Source organism: Garra rufa, chromosome 2 (genome assembly GCF_049309525.1).
Source record: "Garra rufa chromosome 2, GarRuf1.0, whole genome shotgun sequence".
NCBI classification, from domain to species: Eukaryota; Metazoa; Chordata; class Actinopteri; order Cypriniformes; family Cyprinidae; genus Garra; species Garra rufa.
This window is the reverse complement of record NC_133362.1, coordinates 48,887,153-48,908,451: the sequence shown is the minus strand read 5'-3', so window position 1 is coordinate 48,908,451 and position 21,299 is coordinate 48,887,153. Positions and strand designations below refer to the sequence as shown.

At 38.5% G+C, this 21,299-nt stretch overlaps 1 protein-coding gene across 2 annotated transcripts in view; it reads right to left on the bottom strand.

The window, feature by feature from the left end:
• The window catches only part of ccdc88ab (coiled-coil domain containing 88Ab), a 78,876-nt gene extending 67,189 nt beyond the window's left edge, over positions 1-11,687 (bottom strand). For both annotated transcript variants that reach the window (XM_073834346.1, XM_073834348.1), the window contains exons 1-2: positions 11,201-11,687; positions 11,024-11,121 (exon numbers count right to left, since the gene is read on the bottom strand). In XM_073834346.1, coding sequence (XP_073690447.1) covers positions 11,024-11,121; positions 11,201-11,272 — 170 coding nt within the window. In that variant the 5' untranslated portion in view covers positions 11,273-11,687. The remainder of the gene's footprint in view (positions 1-11,023; positions 11,122-11,200) is intronic.
• Between the last annotated feature and the right edge of the window lie 9,612 nt (positions 11,688-21,299).

Below are 21,299 nucleotides of genomic sequence, written 5' to 3'. Positions count from 1 at the left end.
CCTAATAAATGTCTTGAATATTTTGATTATGTCCAATGCTTCTCTTTCTTTTTGGAATTATTAGACACATTTCACTATGTCTTTTCAAATGCCTAGGTCTGTTTAATTTCCTTAATTATAACATTTCTAGCACTATTTTTAAACGTTTATTCAAGCAATAATATATAAATTATCTCATGTATATGCTTGTTTAAAACCAGGGATTAAAAACTAATTCTATGTAAAAACGGTATTTTTTCTTTAAATTTCCAGAGAGCGAAACGAACGAAATTAAGCATTACTTAAAAAATTCAAGGCACTATAATTTCCTTATTCATTTGATACAACTATTATAGCTATACAAATATTAAACAATATTATTTTGTCATATTTGCGATTCCTGAATTTATACATGAAAACTTCGTTATGATTGTATAAGAAAATTTGTTAACCTAGCCTATTAAGTTGATTTAATATTCTTTATAATTTTTAGAAAAAGTTAAAAGTTAAGAAAAAAGGAATTAGCTTATAGTCTCTAATATTTAGGGCTATATGCTAATCTTTTTCTTAACTTTTATTACACTATAAATTAAAATAAAATAATTATTGATCATATTTAACATCGGAGAATCACTGTAAGGTTGTGCCGATAGACGATGGTATTGTGTATCAGCGATAGTCAGAGATATCGCCTGTTGCTGATGCCTTTGACGATAGTACAACGATTATTATTATTATTATTATTATGCGTCAAAAAGGCACCTAACTTTAGCGATGCAGCGCGGAGAGTCGGTTCTAGGATGCCTCAGAAACTTGCCGCGGTACAAACATGCAGTGAAAATGGGTAAGAGATTTATTCATCATACAGTGTACATAGATTAAGTGTAGACAGTCATTAGGATAACAGAGGTAGTAAAATGTGGTTTAGGCTGAATTAAATACGATACAGGGCTCGAAATTGCGACCATTTTGGTCGCATATGCGACCAAAAATTTATCTGTGCGACCTCAAATTATATTTGGAAGCATTTGTGCGAGTGAGAGAAATGAGTGTGGTGCGACTCGATTTCAAAACTGTCGCTATCCTAACTACTGCACAGACTGCTGTGAGCTGATACAGTGACGGTTTGCCGTTTTCTCCAACATTACATAACTATTTAAGTTAATCTTCACATTATTACCTTAAATGCAGATTTGAGATATTAGCCGGCAGGGCTCGTAAAATCTCTAGCCCGACGTCCCTGGGCTCTTGTGTTTCCAGTCGGGCTGCCAGAATGTTTCACCGGACTGTCAGACGTACTATCGTGAAGTAGAGGACTTCTGCAGGTCCTTAAAACTCCTCAATTTATTTGTATCAAATGCAAGGCCATAAAAAGTTATAAACATGTAAAATGGTATAAGAAAAGTCTTGATTAACGTATAAGTTTAAGAGACGGAAAGACGATCGCGTTAGGTTTGGATAAATCTTCAAAAAGGCAATGATGTCATTGAATAAATATGCACGCTGTACGTTTCAAAGTCTAAACGCGGCATGGATGTCTTTATATGAATGTATCTGAAGGGAACCGACTGTCCTCAGAAACATGTCGTTTGCATTGTCATTTCATGTCTGATAAAACGGCGTTAGTGCTGATTTGTGTACAGCTGTTACTATGGAAACGTAGTATTTCAGCGCTCCTAAAGCGCCCCCTCGTGACAAACATTAATTTTTATTTCTAATACATTTTTTCAGCTGTTTATGGCAAATTATTGGAATTATCGATCCATGTGTAAGTGTGAAATAATTTAATATGCCTTTTAAAAATCTAAACAATTAAGTAATACTAATGTTATATATCTTATATAAATATAAGAAAGTATATACTTGATTTATCCCTTTTAATGGTATAAAGGTTGAAATGCCATTGTATTAGATATTTTGTTTTTGTGTCTGTATCTGAATTATAAATCATGTAATTTTATGGCTTAATATTCTACCGTACATTGTCCAACCCCACTCATACTGTTCATTTAACTTGTGCAGCTCTTAAAAAAAGGTCATAAATTGCCTTAAATTGATATTTTAAAATTCTGCAGCTACACTAAATGGTGAAATAAAATTCCTTCCTTGATATTTGTTTATATTTGTGTATTGAAAACTTTTTTGATTGACATTTAGACTCCTATTTGATTTTCTATATTTAAAAAAAAAAGTCTTTTTTTTTTTTAAATTTGGGCTAGTTAAATACAATTTTGGGCTATCAAATTCTGATAAGTACCTGCCCGAAGGGCTACCAGAGATTTTGACATTTTGCGAGCCCTGAGCAGTCAATCATTCCCTGTCACTGAAACTGCGCTCCGCTTAACTTAGAACCGGACGTTTTTCTCTCTCTCTCTCTCAACCAAACCCTGTTCCGCCGTTGCACAAACTGCAATTAGGGGTGTGTGAAATGACGATTTTTTTTTATTGTGGACAATTAAAAGGTCTCCACAATCTGCTTTTGAAGAAATATAGTATATTTCGTGCTACAGCGCACATTCTGTCAGATACAATTCTGCCGCCTCCGTGTTAATATACTATACAACGCGGCTCAGATAGCACATGTACGTCTGCAAGATGTCTGTTAAAGATCTCTTGATCTGGAAAGCATCTGCGGTGTACAAACATCTGGCAGGCGTCTGTAAGATGTCAGTTAATCAGAATCGACCATGAAGAATCAAGATCGGCGCATAACTAAAAAGAAATTGGTTGCTCCTAAATTTTTTGGGATGCTCCTAACTTTTTAAAGTTGGGAGCACCAGTGCTACCAAGTAAAAAAGTTAATTTCGAGCCCTGCGATATATGAGAATCCGTCTGTATATAGGAAACATAAACATTCACCTCAGTAACATCTGTATGCGTTAACTAGAATTACGATGCGATAAAATGGCGCTAAACATACGCACGTGAATTACACGCGCACCGTTTCTCCTCATTCTATATGAACTGAACTACAACATGAACTGATGATAAAGATCAGACATACAGCGGTAACATTATTGTAATATGACGGATAAAGAAAGATACATTCATTTACATTCAGGCACGCACATTTACCGCTCCCTGAAGACAGCAGAGAATGAAACCGAAAGTAAACTTGAACTTCTCCAACAGAACTACCGTCAGCGCTCTCTACACGCACAACTGTGTCACATGCACTACCCTTACAAAACGAATAAGGTATTTATTACATATTTACATGTCATTAAATAAATTAGCATGATAGTATGGTGTATCAGTGATCTCACAGGCTGACGATAGGACAATATGAAAATTGAGCATATCGCCCAACACTAAATCACTGACATAATTTAGAGTAGCTACTTCAAAAACTAAACTATTTAAATCTGTATAAAGGAAAGACAAAATAAATCACAACAAGAACAATCTGTATTTTTTTTTTGTAATCAAGAACATTTCTTTTGACAAATTTACCTAATTAATGCCGAATGATGTTTGACAGTGAACGCATCTCCACTGCAGAGCCGCATATAATCGCTGGTGTCAGTCGCAAATATTAAACATGCGGGTCGGGTACAATATTTACTTTTTTTTTTTTGCGTTCCGAGTTGCGGGCGGGTTAGTTGAAAACAACGGTCGGGTTCGGGTTGTTTATACATTGACCCGCGCAGATGTTTTCAAGACTATCACAAGTCATTCCTGTAGTTTCAACCAAAAATCACATCCGTTAACTATAGCGTTATATGTGTGCCTCATTCCTGAGCGAGTAATTGTAAGTTTTGAGCAGAGAGAACTATATTTTGCAAGCACATTACATTATATTTTGAACAGAAATTAACAATTGCAAAAAAAAAAAATTGTTTGAGCAAAGAAAAAACGATTCCGTGCTCAATAAATGTATTTGCTATTATCCATATTAACGTGCAATAATAACCCCTCTCACGCAGTTTACTCAGGTGCTCTCTCACAAACATATTCTCTGCGCTCCTGTCAAGTCCCTCTCTCTCTCAACCTCTTAATTCTTTATTGTATGATATCTATGGAACTATCTACAGCATCCCGGAAGCTTACTAAAAAAAAAAGAAAAAATAACTAACTACTAATGGATTAAAACACATTTTGGTAAGTGTTTTTTTTTATTATTAACTTTTAAGTTAATAATAATAATAAAACACTTATCAAAATGTGTTTTAATCCATTAGTCTCACTGTAGTCAGTTATTTTTTCTTTTTTTCAGTAAGCTTCTGGGATACTGTAGATAGTTCCATAGATATCATACAATAAAGGATTATATATGGATATATGGATATTGATATCTATGGATAGTTCTACAAGACGGGCTTTGGTTCTACTAGCAATTTGATTGGAGACCAACAGCCAATCACAATTGACCTTTAATTTTCCGATGGGTTGATTTTGTGGCACACTTGTAACGCTGTTGCGAGTTGAGCGTGTGTGTCAAGAGTTGAGCACGCACAGAATTAAGAGGTTGAGAGAGAGAGGGACTTGACAGGAGCGCAGAGAATACGTTTGTGAGAGAGCACCTGAGTAAACTGCGTGAGAGGGGTTATTATTGCACGTTAATATGGATAATAGCAAATACATTTATTGAGCACGGAATCGTTTTTTTTTTTTTGCTCAAATGAATTTTTTTTTCAAAATTTTTTTTTCAAAATTTTTTTGTTCATTTCTGTTCAAAATATAATGTAATGTGCTTGCAAAATATAGTTCTCTGTGCTCAAAACTTACAATTACTCGCTCAGGAATGAGGCACACATATAACGCCATAGTTAACCAGCCGGGCCACATCATGGCAAAAAAATCATCAGAACTATGAAGGGAAAATGACCATTAGAGAAGCGTACACATGTACAGGATGGGTGTAAGATCCAGAGTTTTAAAGGAATAGGCCGAGTCCAAATGTGTTGTGATGTGGTCAGGCCGTAACCACTGAGATCAGCTGAAGAGACGGCCGCTCACTTCAGCTGACAGACTGAAGACTACAGAATCAAGACTACAGCAGACACTGAGACCACAGACAGACTGACTCAACATCGCTCTGACATCACTGACCGCCAGACGTCACATGATCACCAGACGTCATGTGACAGCCGTGTCTGTGACGACATCATGTGATCGCTCAGGTGTGTGCTGTGATCATCACTGATTCATGTTCGGTCGGCCGCTCTGCTTCATCTGCATCACACTCATGAGAGCATCCCATACTCTGTGTGTGACCTACATTAGAAATGTTGTGTGTGTTCACTGCATCAGCTACGTAAAATCACTAAACATCACACAAAACAAGGTTTTAATAAAAGAAGACAGTAGGTTTTTTGTGAGGCTTATGTTCAGGGTCAGAAGGGAGAAAATATCATCAGCTCAGGATAACAACCATTGCGCCCATGGAAACTTCTCATAATAGGAACTATTGTGTGTCTGTGATGATGTTGTTGTCTAGTAATAATCTACACTCAAACACGCTGAAAAAGCAAATGGACAGCTGTGATCACACACACACACACACACACACACACACACACACACACACTAATGTCATGGACAGCACTGACACGAGAGCTGCTCCATTAGTCAATACACACACACACACACACACAGACACACAGCCCCGAGCTCTAGTGACTAACCTACATCTGACAGTCTGAACACACACACCATTCAGAGACACACTGGCGTGTGTGGTGTGTATGGTCTCTATTGTTATTGTAGTGTTTATTGACCTTATGGAGTATACACTGTGTGATGTAGACTAGCAGAATTTATTCCGTTTATTACTTATCTAGCCTATGTCTTGCTTATCCTTGTATTTAAAACAATACTAAACTATTTTTTTTTTCTGGAGCAGAAACTGGATTAAAAGTTTGCTTTGCTATATTGATGCATTCATACTGAACAAACTCAAAATGCTAAAATGCAAAACGTTCTTGAGCAAATATAGTTCACAAATTTCTTTAGAAAGGAAGGAAGTATTATTTTTTCATATTTAAGTGCATAAATATGTAACTGCATTTGTAGAATACTTATCACAAAATATGTATATTTGCGCTAACAGTTGTGCATGGAAAACGCTGTGGGCGGATGACGTTAGATGTCGGTGTTGTGCATGTGCTGATCTGAAGTGATGAACACGGATGCACAGCAGAGAGATCAAAACATACGAATTAGAAGCATAAAACGAGAATTTGTTGGAGAATTTTGATTGGTTTTCCTTTGCTAAAATAAGGAAACTTTGCCTCCTTTGCTCCTGTAACCAACATGGGTTTGCGAGAGACTCACAGGCGCACGTTCTACGCCAACGTCCCGCGTCATCCGCCCAGAACAGCTTGTGTGTACGAGCAGTTGGCGCAAAATAGGTTAAAGTGATTTTTACATTTAAATATGGATATTTTTCTCACAAAACACATGGATTCGCTACAGGAGGCTTTTATTCACCCCCTGGAGCCATGTTAAACACTTTTTATTATGGATGGATGCACTTTATTGGACTTGTTTTGGACTGATGAAGAGAAACACACACCCACTGCATTATAGAGCTAGAAGGAGTCAGAACTATTTTTAATATAACTCCAATTGCATTGGTCTAATTTTCATTTTTGGGTGAACTGGCCCTTTAATATTGTTACATTTGTACTAAATGTATTTTACTCTATTTTTTACTTCCAATCAAAGCCACAGCAAACCAGTTGTGAATCTCAGATCAACACACAGTGGTGATTCATTACTGAATCAGTCAGTGTTAATTAATAAATGGGTTAAATGAATGACTCAGTGACTTCAATGATGTTCATTGTAAACAGACAGTGACTTGCGGCCAGGTTCTGGCAGTTCTAGTTTCAGATTTAAAGTATTCCTTTTTAAATCACTTTATATTCAAAATATGTTTGAAACATTACTCTTGCAGCATTGTCCATGCCATTGTAACAGTGTAACTGCATCTGAATGGAGTGCAAAAAGGGATTTTGTTGATACTGATTTCATTTGATTGGTAACAGCCCTATAGTGTATTATTACTCTTACTGAATTTATATATTGTATATTTTAGGCCAAATTCTTACACTCAAATATCAAATTAGAAAACATGGCTTTCAAGGGGTCATCGAACGCAAAACTCACTTTTCCATGTAGTTTGAACATTAATGTGTGTTGGCAGTTTGTGTACACAACCACCCTACAATGATAAAAATCCACCCAGTGGTATTTTGTTAATCTTTAAAAGTAATATCCCCTTTTTAAAATCAGCTCATTCTCAGCTTCTTGTCGTTGTGACGAAACACAGTTGATTGACATGAATGCCCTACCTTAGACCATTGAGTAGAAGGGTTTTTATGCATCTTTGCAAATGGTCTTAATGTGCTTGTTGGCAAGTTTCACCACTAAACGCGGCTAAATGCAGCTGAAGTAAACATTACAGCTAGTAATCTCTCAGCAGAGAGGGGCGGGGCGAGTAGAGCTCATTTGCATTTAAAGGGCCCATGCGATAAAATGAGCTGATATTTTGCAGAGCTGATTTTGAAAAGGTAAAAGGATGTTTTTTTTTACACTACTATTGAGAATTTTTAACAAAAGTATATTATAGATTTTTCATTAAGACCCTAAAGATTCATATGAACTTGTGGAAAATGGGCATCCGATGATCCCTTTAAATCAAGTTAAGGTGGCAAATATCTTAATTAAAAGGTGAATTTCTGTGACTGCTGTGAACTGACCACCACACTGAATATATGAAGATCATGACAGGCCCAAACCTGCAGACATGCCCCCACAAAACATCATCTGATTATCATTATATTCACACACGTGTCAGCTAGGGGTTGCACCGATTAATCGTCTAGTCGACTTTAATGCTCTGCCGTGACGCTTTAAGCTTGACGTCGACTAGTCGCTGGTCCTATAGAGGGCGCAACAGGATAAGAAGTCTGGCTTATCTAATGCTGTGTTGTAACGCACACACATAGGCTACATACAGTAGCTCGCTCCTACATCACGTGCAGATCGTGCGCACGCAATCATTCAAAAGCGCGGTGGGGAAATGAATTGTCAACACTGTTCCATGATTTCTGGCTAATATAGCTTAGAAACTGAAAAGTTCTAGCATATATTTCTTAGTAATTAAAACCCACAGCTTTATTATGAGGCTAGTAGAGAGACGCTGCCAGGTAGAATTAATTCACACACGCAATCGCTCTCTCACTAATGACTTTATACAAATGTAATCTTTACAGTGCTACTTTATCTGCTGATTTAGAACGAGCAGAAATCTGTGAGAAATATAACGACCCAAAGACAAAATAATAAGACAAAAATAAGACAAAATAACTGATTAGTTACTGATTATACTGATTAGCAAAGTATTATAGGAACAATAGCCATGTAGGCAGTGCTGTGTCATAGCTGTGCACAAGGTGTTTGAGTCTCATCTCAAGGTTTAAGTGTTTTTGTTCAATAATGACGTCATAAGCGACTAGTCGACGTTGACTTTAAAAAATCTGAAGTCATTCAACCCCTAGTGCATCAGCACCTCTGATCAACTGCACTCACATCAGAACAGTGACGCCACAATGATGTGACATAAATCATTAGAGGTTCACTGAAGTGCTTTGAAACACGCAGCATTGTTCTATGTGTTGACGTAACTTCAAACGAAATAGGAAAAAAGCGTGGGACATACTAAGCAGTCCCGCCCCCTTTTTCAAACAGCCAATAGTGTTTTGTTTACATCAGAGTTTGGGCCAGAGCTGCTGAGCTCAGTAAAGCTGCACTTGACAGCCACAATCTCATCCATATCGCTATAAAACATATTACTCAGTGTAGAATTCAAATGGGTCGATATGTTTTATGGTCTCTCGTGTCTCTGGACAAAGCATGAAGCCAGCCTTCTTTCGACTCAATGGAAAGTACATTTACACTGTCTGAATCATTCCCTATCCCCTATATAGTGCACTACATCCCATCCACCATACAGAAAATACTAATTCTGTAAAGAAGCCACCAATTTCAGCTGCAGCTTCAGCGTGTATTTATAATGTGAGGGCGGGATGTTTCGGACTCTAGAGAGCATTTGATTGGACAGAAAGTTTGATGAGACGCTGAAGTGCAGAATGATGTCATCAAAACCATTTATTCATATTGGCGGAAATTAGAGACTGCAAGTTTTGAATGCTTATATATTTTGTCATTGTTTTGAAACACTCTAGCCTATAAATACCCTTAAGGCTAACATATTCATACTAAAAGACAGAAAACTTCGATTTTGATTTCATGGGGTCTTTAAAATCAGATGAGGTCACCTAATGGATCAGTGCTGTTACATCTGCAGTCTCTGTACAGTACAGCTGAGGACTTCTGCTGCTAATTACTACAAGTGTGAATGAGTCACATTCATCTTCATCACAGCATTACAGCAACCGCATGTCCGTTTTGCTCTGAAATATCAGATTTAAATCATTCTGATGGTACACTGATCTCTAATGCACTGAATGTCTTCTGTGTGTATGTTTGGGGATCTTTAGAAACTTTACCTCTGTAACAAACACACATGTACAGCTGCATCTAAATGTAAATTCATCAACTCTTTTATCAACAGTTATAATCGTGCAACCCAAGACTCTTATTGTGACTGCATGTCATGATCTTTCACGATGCACTGTTTCAAACACATAAAGTGACTCTGATCGCTAGCAGTACGCTGTTTAAAGCACATTTTTAAACGGTTACGCTGTCGGATCACGGCTCTTTCTCACAGTCGTGAAACCTCACCCTGTTGCTATGATTACCGCTACGGATGGTTACTGGTTCACTCTCACATTTCAACACAGTTTAACTCACTCTTGAAACGCAACAGTGACTGCTGGGAGCTTCATAATGACTGAAACGGTCAATCACATCAGTGTAGCTCCAACAAACCTCCAACAAACACTCCTGACATAATCACTGAAGCTAAAGACACACAGCCAATCTCTTATTGACACCATGTTTACATTTTGTTCTCTAATGAGAGGAACTTCTTTAGCAGATTTATTCTGTGTATCTGATTGGCTGCTGCGTTCGTGCGCTCAGAAGACCTTTCTGTGATTGGCTACAACGCTCAAGACCGCACAAACACACTGAGTGTGAGTAGTAGTCTCAGATATTACAGAAATAAATACACTTTTTGAGATTAAGTAATCGTGACTGTGTTTCATCATGACCACAGTGAACAATCAGCGTCCACAAGCAGCACACAGCACATCATTCACACGACTGCAGATCAACATCCCTGTGTTCACTAGCACGAACACTAACACTGAATGAGCCGACTGTAGCAGCACCTGCACACGCCTCACAGATGCCAACAATCACGCATTTGTGTGTGTGTGTGTGTGTGTGTGTGTGTGTGTGTGTGTGTGTGTGTGTGTGTGTGTGTAATGAGCACCGGGCGCAGCAGCTGAACACATCACACAGATCCACAAACAGCACAGATGACGCCGGTGATCATCTCAGGTCATGTACAGTGTGGTGTTTACCTCAACTCTGATATAATGCAGTAAGGCACTGGAGCTGGTGTTAGTACAGTCACTAATGGTGTCTAGACGCGTCACACTCGTCGTATCACACCACTTCACATGTACTGAGAAGTTAGCGTGATGTGAGGTGATAATGATCGACTGTGATGGTCAGCGGTTACTATACTGTGATTTTAGCTGAAACGCTGCACTGACCAATCAGAAGCCAAATATGGACTACAGAGTTTTAGCTGTGATCCTCAAATCTGATTGGCTGCTGGCGTCTGTCACACTTATTGAACTCTGGTATAAAAGCAATGTGACACTCATAATCACAAACATCAGTCATGTGATCACAGGCAGCCCAATCACAGTGCTGCTGATGATACTGTGCGAATATAGATCACAATTACTGTGATTCAGCATATTATAATGAACTGGAGTGAGACAGCAGAGCATTCACACCACATGAGCCTCTATATGAGCTGAGGAGGAGCTTGATTCAGGGTAAATGAGGTCTGGATCATGCAGACAGTGAAGCACATCGATCTGTTTGTACTCACATCTCAGTCATGATGTCGTTTAGATAAACCCCGTCCACCAATGTCATGTATTCGGACAGATGAGAGCCATCGGAGCGCAGCGGAGAGACCGTCTTCACCTACAAACACACACACAGAGATAAGGCTTTGCAGTCCATCACGACACGACACGACACGGAGCTCAGCTCGATTACCCACCCAGCACACCAGAGGAGACAGCAGAAAATCCTCCAACAAAGGCGTAAAAACCTCATGCTCCATCTTGTCCATCGGGTGGGAATAAAGCGGGCGTGTGAGGAGAAGGAGAGGGTTTATAAGGCGCTCATGAAGCCGCTCTCATTATACTCATCCACATCCAGCAGCGGGAATGCGGGACAATCCGAGCCCGAATCCAGTCGAGCAGCGCGGACACGCTCTGAGTAAATCCTCGCCCTTATTCTCCGCCAGACGAGCGCGGCGCGAACAATCCCCTCATCCCGAACGAAATCCGTCGTTTCCCGTTAGATTCGGCGTGACGTGTCGAGCTCCTAACGGCAAATGCGCGTCGAGCGCGTGCGTGTGTGTCGGGCACGGCTGGGTTTGCGAGTGAAACAAAGCGCCGCCTGTACTACAGCAAACGCACTAACGAGTGCACTGATTTACTGCGCTCCACTTCCGCCACACATAACGGGAATGACACCGCCTGAAGCGCACTGCACTACATAGACTGCACTCATAAACAGCATCTGGAGCTGTAGGGTGCAAAACGACCTCGTGACGTGTCCAGTTATCATCTAGCGCATAAGTAGAGTATTTGACTATTTCCTCCATTCATTCAGAACTACTGTACGCGCATAACGGCTACAGTATATGATCCATGCGGACTAGTGTGTGAGTGCGCCATTGAGAACACACCCACTGCTGCTCCCTTAGTAGACAACATCCGCACTGTCTGGAAACAATCACACACTCACTCAACGAGCAGCACAACGCGTTTGAGACACTATAGGGACTATCATGCTCAGTTTATATATGATAAATGCATTAATTGATGGTGATTGAATATCAAGCTCTTAATTGTCAAATCATTAGTGACATCTCGTGGTCATGGGATATTTCGCATGTCTGTCTGAAATCCAGTCAAACCTACATTTTTCCGGACACACCTTCAACATTTCTCACATTATCACAGTTTATTCGCTATAGTTTAGAAAATGAACAAATTCATCTTGATAATGTCAGATAACTTTTTGATAGAAAGGTAAGTAATGGATCAACCAAAAATTCAGACAACTGTTAGTGTGACAGTATTTACACAATTATAAATACTTTGTTGACCAATTAACAAGCAATGCTTAATTTTGTTGTCACATTAGAAATTAAAGAAAAAAGTCAAAGTGTCTGAATAATTTTGGATCTCAAATTGTTATCAGTTTTATTAGTAATCCACATTATGCACATTTTTTGGGTCACAGTTTATTTTGCTATCCTCATTTACATAAATGAACTATAGTGCCCCGCACCCACTAGTAAAAAATATCATATATAGACCTTTTTCTTGAGTAAACGATGAGCGCCTCCATTACGAATTCTAACGTCAGATTGAAGCCATGTGCTTTTTAAAAACATTTTAATAGGTTTAGCATTAGTTTATTAGCTCGGAATATACCCTAATTTGACTAGAAACAATGCAGACCGGAAATGCAAAGCATTCTTTCAGTTAAGAGTCGGACTTACTTCCGTGCTCAGGAAAAACGTCTATAGAAAAATATATTTGGGTTGACTAACTAGTTGGCATTTTTATTTCCTAATCTAGTATGATTGCCTGTCTGCTGATACAGATGCTGAATATGTGTGTCCTTGTGTGGGTGTAGTAAAGTATGGTTAGATAAGCACAGTTCAGTGCTGTATTATAAGTTTGATACCAACATAAAATGAAAGAAAAAGCCTATATAATCTTAACTATCCAGGTTAATCACATCTCTTTAGAAACTGTTTTAGTGCCACACTCTGAACCTGTGAGAACAAACAATGAGACATTTCACAGTAGGTTTAGTCTGAGCAAGTCCATGTTTACATTAAAATATTAAACTTTTCCTAACGCTGTAATAGAGATATTGCGTTTGATTACTCATTTTAAGATGATTCAATAGAAAAAAATACACACAATTAGCTTTAAATGTCCACAGTTGCAATGACATTTTATTTCCTAGGAATTTTTACAGTGAAAATAAGTGAAAAACGGATCATTGAAAGTTCTTGCTGGGTCTGACAGACATTGCTCATTATCTGAAATTAGGCACATTTTAATGGGGTTTGTGGTGTTTTTCCTGGAGAAAATATATGTTTCTCATGGAAGTAATATTAGATATGTGAACCTGGACCACAAAACCTTGAGTAGCACGGGTATATTTGTAGCAATAGCTAAAATACATTGAATGGGTCAAAATTAGAGATTTTTCTTTTATGCCAAAAATCATTAGGATATTAAGACCATGTTCCATGAAGATATTTTGTAAATTCCCTACTGTAAAAATATCAAAAAATTATTTTTGATTAGTAATATGCATTGCTCAGAACTTTATTTTCAACTTCAATTTTCTCAATATTTAGATTTTTTTTTGCACCCTCAGATTGCAGATTTTCAAATAGTTGTATCTCAGCCAAATATTGTCCTATCCTAACAAACCAGACGTCAATGGAAAACTTATTCACTTATCTCAATTTCAAAATGTACCCTTATGCCTGGTTTTGTGGTCCAGGGTCACATATGTAGGTGTTTTCTTGTTTATTTGCAGATCTCTTCACACAACTGTCTGTCGAGTGCTGATCTAAAACACAGTAAGATGTGAGTTTAATGGAGGAATAATGAATGTCATCAGGAGCTCAGAGAGGTGTTCCAGGAACAGTCTGTGTGTGTTGACAGACCCTGAGAGAGAGCGGCAGATGGCGGAGGGCAATGGTCTCTCCAGCACCTGTCTGTCGCTGCTCAGCCGCAGTTGTTGTGTGCGGCTGCAGGTTCTGCTGATGCAGTCGTGTGTGCGGACGACACCGGCACAGACACACTGACTGCTGGGAGTTACACTGGTCAGCGCTGACATGAGTACATGAGTTCAACCCAAAATGCTCATCAGTGGGGCTCCCACGGAAAAACAAACTGACAGTGTTTTGTGAATGTGTTGCTATTGTCATTATAATATTTAGAAATCTGCATCAAGTACTGCATAGCACAGAAACTCATGAAAACAATGAATAACATGATTTTAGGTACCTGGATGATGACATGGACACTCATGTGATGTTCCCGCTGTAAGGTAACTTTAGAACTGCTCTGATGTTTATTAAGTCATTTAGGCAATATACAGTCATGGCCAAAAGTTTTAAGAATCACATAAAGATTGGAAATTGGAAAAGTTGCTGCTTAAGTTTTTATAATAGCAATTTGCATATACTCCAGAATGTTATGAAGAGTGATCAGATGAATTGCATAGTTCTTTGCCATGAAAATGAACTTAATCCCAAAAAAAACTTTCCACTGCATTTCATTGCTGTCATTAAAGGACCTGCTGAGATCATTTCAGTAATCGTCAGTAAAAGCAGTTTAGCAGCAAACTTTGTGAAAACTAATATTTGTGTCATTCTCAAAACTTTTGGCCACGACTGTAGAATAGAAACAGGTGTGGCGTGGCTCCCACATGAAGCCAAAGCACATGCAGGACTCGGAATGGTTCACACAAACTTTAAGCAGTTTGGAGAGGTCTGGATGTCAGTCATGCCACAGCTGAAGGAGTTGTGGAAGATGGAGGCTGCTGGGAGATTCATAGCCAAAGACACCATCTGTAGAGGACATTAGCCAGTCTGAAAACAAAAGAGAATCAGAGATTGGCTCCTTAAGTGAGTATATAGCAATATACAACTGGGATACATTTAGAAAATATTCACCTGTCATTCCTGTTCATGAGTCAGTCATGGAGAGTTCCTTTCTGTCAGGGGTGTCAGTCCTGTTCCTGGATTCCCCAACAACCTTATCAAACACACCAGATTCAGGTCATCGGCTTAATAGTACAGTCTCTAAGACCTGGAGTGAGTGTGTGAGAGAAAGGAGACATGGTAAATGTGCAATGATGGGCCTTCAGGAACGTATCTGAGAACCACTGTGTTTGAGCAGGTTAGGGTCCATCCAGAAGCAGGACCGGATAGAGTTGTTTATGTGGTTTGATGTGCTTGATCTACAACACTAGATTATGTAATGTCCAGTTAGCTGTCAAACAGCAAAGAAAGTATTGATAAGTGAATTAAACATTTAGCATACAGAAGAGAATTGAGTGAGTGAGCACACCCCAGTGCTTTGAGGGACAGCTGCTCTTGTCTGGAGATACTGCGGTGGCTCCTGAGCATGGAGACAGTGGAGGTTGTGAGCTGAGTTCACAGTGAAACCGCATGAGTCAATGAGGAGAATGTTCTCAGGAATCTCCAGATTTCCTGTGTTCTCTTCTGTTTTCTCATTGCTCTGTGGACGGCAGCCAGAGGACAGACTGATAGTCACACCTCACTATACTCAACACATGGAATGAAGTCCTCAGTCTTCAGGTAAGGCAAAATTGTAAGACACTTGATTAAACAACTGCTTTTGAGAAGCAGTCCACAATTAGCAGTATACATGTGAATCCATCAGACAGAGGTATATCAGCAGCAAAATCCACTCCTTCTGGTGAAATGACCAGCCCAACTCAATCCCAAGCCCTCTTCAAGAATCAGCTAAAAACACATCTGGTCCATCTTTACAGTGCTGTAAAAAAGTGTTGGCCCCCTTCCTGATTTATTTTTTTGCATGTTGGTCACACTTTAATGTTTCAAATCATCAAACAAATTTAAATATTAATCAAAGATAACACAAGTAAGAACAACATGCCGTTTTTAAATGAAGGGGTTTTTTTATGAAGGGAAAATAAAATCCAAACCCACATGACCCTGAGTGAAAAAGTGTTTTTCATTCAGGAACAAATGAGAAAGAAAGTAATTGAGATCTATCAATCCGGAAAAGGTTATGAAGCCATTTCTAAAGCTTTGGGACTCCAGCGAACCACAGTGAGAGCCATTATCCACAAATGGCCAAAACATGGAACAGTGGTGAACCTTCCCAGGAGTGGCCAACCGACCAAAATTACCCCAAGAGCGCAGCGACGACTCATCCAAGAGGTCACAAAAGAGCCCACGACAACATCTAAAGAACTGTAGGCCTCCTGTTGCCTCAGTTAATGTCAGTGTTCATGACTCCACCATAAGAAAGAGACTGGGCAAAAATGGCCTGCATGGCAGAGTTCCAAGATGAAAACCGCTGCTGAGCAAAAAGAACATAAAGGCTCGTCTCAGTTTTGCCAGAAAAGATCTTGATGATCCACAAGACTGTTGGGAAAATACTCTGAGGACTGATGAGACAAAAGTTGAACTTTTTAGAAGGTGTATGTCCCATTACATCTGGAGTAAAAGTAACACAGCATTTCAGAAAAAGAACATCATACCAACAGTAAAATCTGGTGGTGGTAGTGTGATGGTCTGGGGCTGTTTTGCTGCTTCTGGACCTGGAAGACTTGCTGTGATCAATGAACCATAAATTCTGCTGTCTACCAAAAAATCCTGAAGGACAATGTCGGCCATCTGTTGGTGACCTCAAGCTGAAGCGAACTTGGGTTCTGCAGCAGGACAATGATCCAAAACACAGCAGCAAATCCACCTCTGAATGGCTGAAGAAAAACAAAATGAAGACTTTGGAGTGGCCTAGTCAAAGTCCTGACCTGAATCCTATTGAGATGCTGTGGCATGACCTTAAAAAGGCGGTTCATGCTCAAAGACCCTCCAATGTGGCTGAATTACAACAATTCTGCCGAGATGAGTGGGCCAAAATTCCTGCACAGCGCTGTAACAGACTCATTGCAAGTTATCGCAAACGCTTGATTGCAGTTGGTGCTGCTAAGGGAGGCCCAACCAGTTATTGAGTTTAGGTGGCAAACACTTTTTCACACAGGGCCATGTGGGTTTGGATTTAGTTTTCCCTTCATAATAAAAAACTTCATTCAAAAACTGTTTACTTGTGTTATCTTTGATTAATATTTAAATTAGTTTGATGATCTGAAACAATAAAATGTGACAAACATGCAAAAAAATAAAAAATCAGGAAGGGGGCCAACATTTTTTCACACCACTGTATATGACCCTCTAACTCTAGCACCCTCTATTCTAATAAAAAAAAAAAAACTTGCCCTTTTAGACTTATACTCTATTAATTTACTCTATTAATTTACTACTTCTCTGTTCTTGTTGTATTCTATCTATTTTTAGGCCTCTAACACTAGTTTTCTTTTTCTTTGATCTATTTTCTATTTATTATATAATTTAAAAAAAAGTTGCTTTGGATAAAAGAGTCTAAATATAAATGTAATGGGTGCAGAGACTGGGCAACAGGAGGAGCTTGCTAGATAGTAGATGTCAAGGTGTTTTTGAGATGGTGCACGCTTGACATCCTTACATGAACTTTCTGATATTTCTCGGGGACAATCGGTCCCTGTGCACAGTGTCAGCTGAGGATTCAATAAGTTGAGCACATTGTGATTATGGGACATATGTTCGGTTGGACCTGGTTCAGTGATGCTACTGTCTAGGGACCACTGCATGGGATTGATGATCATTTTTGTGGGCAGAATGGAGTCTGGTTCTTCTGCTGACTATTAAGTGTGAAGTAGATCAGGGAGAGAGGATCCCTGAACAACAGAAGATCAGTAGGAGAATTTGAAGAAGTTAAGAAGTAGCTTGTCAAGGGTTGAACAGAAAAATGTTAATAAACTGAAAATGAAGACAGTGGCCTGTGATAGAAATGAATCACTCATTGCTTGAGTTTCCAGAGGTGTGATGTTGATTGTGAAATGCACTTTATGTTGATACGTAATCAATGAAGTGTTAGCCATTTCTTACCAAATAAGTTATTTTTTTAATTTGAGAGCAGTATTTTTCCCTTGAACACAGCACATACCAAACTGGAGCAAAGCATGAGTCATTTGAACCGCTACACCCCTCGTCAAAAACTGATCCCACATCAGTGGAAACTCCTTTTACACCAGCAGCTCTTATTTCCAGTCAAAACCACACTTCCACACTGTAAACTAGGTCCTACATAAGTCCACTAATATATTCCAGCTGAAGGAGTGAATGACGATGAGCGAGTGAATGCAGACACTGAGTGCACTAGAAAGGCTGCTGCTTTCAGAGAGTTTATCAAACATAGCAGTAATGATCAGATTTATCTTAAACTCTGTCATGTATAAAACTTAATGAAACGATTTAATACTCAATTAAAAAGGGATATATACTTGTATGATATTAAGCTGTGCTCATGGTGAATGGATAATTCAGCAGCTGGTGCCGTCTTCTGGAGAGTACAGGAATTCATTCAGCTCTTGATAACATTCACTATATGGTTTTGGACAGCGCTACACATCTGGCCCTCAAACACTGCCCTAGTTTAGGGTACGATGAGCGACTTTAGCAGGGTTCCTACTCTTTTTCGGTGACCATTTTCTAGGACATTTTTATTTTAATTATGGCAGAAATAAAAGACAAGGAGAATGCCTTAAAGTAATATATTCCTTTCTCTAGAAGTCTTGAAAAACATACACTTTATGGCCGTGACTTAACTATTAAATCAGTTCTTTAATACAAGCTCTTAGTTATACATTACAATTTTCAGAACCAATTTTAGCACCATAGCAAAATAAATAAAATATATTGGAAGTATTCAATTATTTTGTTTACCTATTTGAAAATAAAAAATAAATTAAATCAGTTCACTATTTATGCTAAAACTAATATTAAAAAAATATATAATATTAATAATTAAAAAAAGATGTCTTCAGATAAGTTTCGATGGCATTTTTATTTAATCTGATAAAGTGGTGCTCATGAGCGCAGTGTTGCTTTGTGTACAGCTGTTGCCGGGTAAACTTATGTTTCTGCCGCTCCAAAAGCGCCTCCTACTGGCAGACAATGAATTTGGTATTTTCAATAACCCCATCTCCAGCAGCATGTTTTTGTTGTTGCTTTTCTGTTTTTGCTTGTTTTCTGTAGCAACTCTGAACACTTTTTGTATTCTTTATCCTGGTTTAGTTAATATATTAATATTAATAAGGTGAGTCTGGAACACTTATGTTTATTTGACAGTGATTTCACCATTGTCATTTTTTTTTTAATTTTATATAGTTTTATAGAAGGAGGTTTGTATAGACATCTGGGCCCGTATTCACAAAACATTTTGTCTTACCACTAAGAGTTCTCCTAAATAGCAGTAAAAAATTATTTCTTTTCAAACCTATTAACAAAGCTGCGGAGACAAGCTTTTACTGAGGAATAGAGAGAAGTCTTAAGCTGAGAGTGAGGGGCGGGGTTGAGCTCGTTGCTATGGATGATGTCAGCATGCTTATTAACTATGCACACTGTGATTGGCTGATAGAGGAGGGGTCTCTGTCAGAGATTTGTTCATAGAAATATTGTAGAGCGCAATGTTGCCATATTCAAATAAAGATTTTAAAATGCAGGCTAAGTGTCACTGATCAAACAAGTAAATGTTCAGATGATTGTCAGTCTTTTACATGTGTGCTTCACATAAACATTTAGCTGATGTGCATATAACAGCCTTTTTATTAACAGAATAGAATAATCATGGCTGATAGTAAGATACGCAAACTTAAAAGAAAACCTGGATGCAAGAACAGCTGTTACTTCTTGCTCAACTTGTTAATGAAAACAAGGATATACTCAAAGGAAAATTTGGAGTTGGGACAACCTCTAAAACCCCAAAAAATGCGTGGGAAAACATATGTGTGCAAATAAATACAGAGTCTTTCTAAAAAGTTGAAATTCCAAGGTTTAAGTTCCCATTTTAGGATAGTTGGGTTTTGGTCTTAGTGACTCAGGACACCTCCTCACTACTCCTAATGTTTCACAGATTTAGAAGCTAGTTGTAACGCTAATATGCTTTGTGAAATACTTTTTTTTTTTGCTTTTAGAGCAAAAATTTAGGAGTCTTAAATTTAGGACTGACAAGCCCATTATTTAAGATTTTCTCCTAAATCGGTAAGTTATGAGCTACTTTTAGCCTTAAGATGTTTTGTGAATACGGGCCCTTTTGTGGTATCTTGGCAGTAATTCTGAGGCTTTTTAAAATATTTTTCATATCAGTATCAGGATTATATCGTTTTACCAAAATTAAGAAATATATTATTATATACATTTTGGCCATATCGTCCAGCCCTACGATCCAAAGAAAGATTCTACATACACGAGCAGTTTCTGATCTAATTTTAAAATCTGAAGCAAAAACAATATGGTCCAACTTTATCTTTGCAAAATATTTTGTAAAAATATCTGCAGGAAACAAGAACAGCAGACTGGTTGATTGAGAGCGCATCTTCCCTCTCTCTCCAGCAGGTGGCACTTATGGGACAGCAGCAACACAGTGTTTCCATGGTTACCGCTGTAAACAAAGCAGCACTGCACCTAAATACTTTAATATAGATAATACAGTGGCAAGATGAAAAGAAAATACCACCTAAGCTTTTCCGAGTTCCCCTCAGAGATAAATTCATATACTTTAAACACCCCCTCAATTCAATCGTATGGATATTCTTTCAATATTTCACACATCGTGAACAGTTAGCTAGCTTTGCCAGTATTTTCTCCTTTTTGCTTTCATCTTCAAAATCTCTGAGTTTTGTTATAGGGGTTATCGGACACAAAACTCACTTTTCCATGTAGTTTGAACATTAATGTGTGTTGCCAGTTTGTGTACACAACCACCCTACAATGATAAAAATCCACCCAGTGGTATGTTTTTAATCTTTAAAAGTAATATCCCCTTTTTAAAATCAGGTCATTCTCAGCTTCTTGTCGTTGTGGTGAAACACATTTGATTGACATGAGCGTCGTACCTAAGCCCCGCCCTCACCGAGCTCAAACAGTCCAACTCTGATCGCCATTGTGTGAATCAGGTGCAGAGGAAGACTCTAATTGAGCGATTGAGGTGTTCTGTTGTTGGATGTAATAATGAACATAGCGGTCGTCATTTACTCCCGACATCTGAGCCGCTGAAGACGCAGAGGATTAATGATACTTCCGTTTTTAAAAGGAAAGCGCCGATCCTGATCTACATATGCGTCTATGTTCGTGTGAATCATTCCTGATGCAGCTTCATCCACAGCAGAAGCGAGTACAAGGGTTTATGCATATTTGCAAATGGCCTTTCTTAATAATGAGCTTGTCAGCAAGTTTC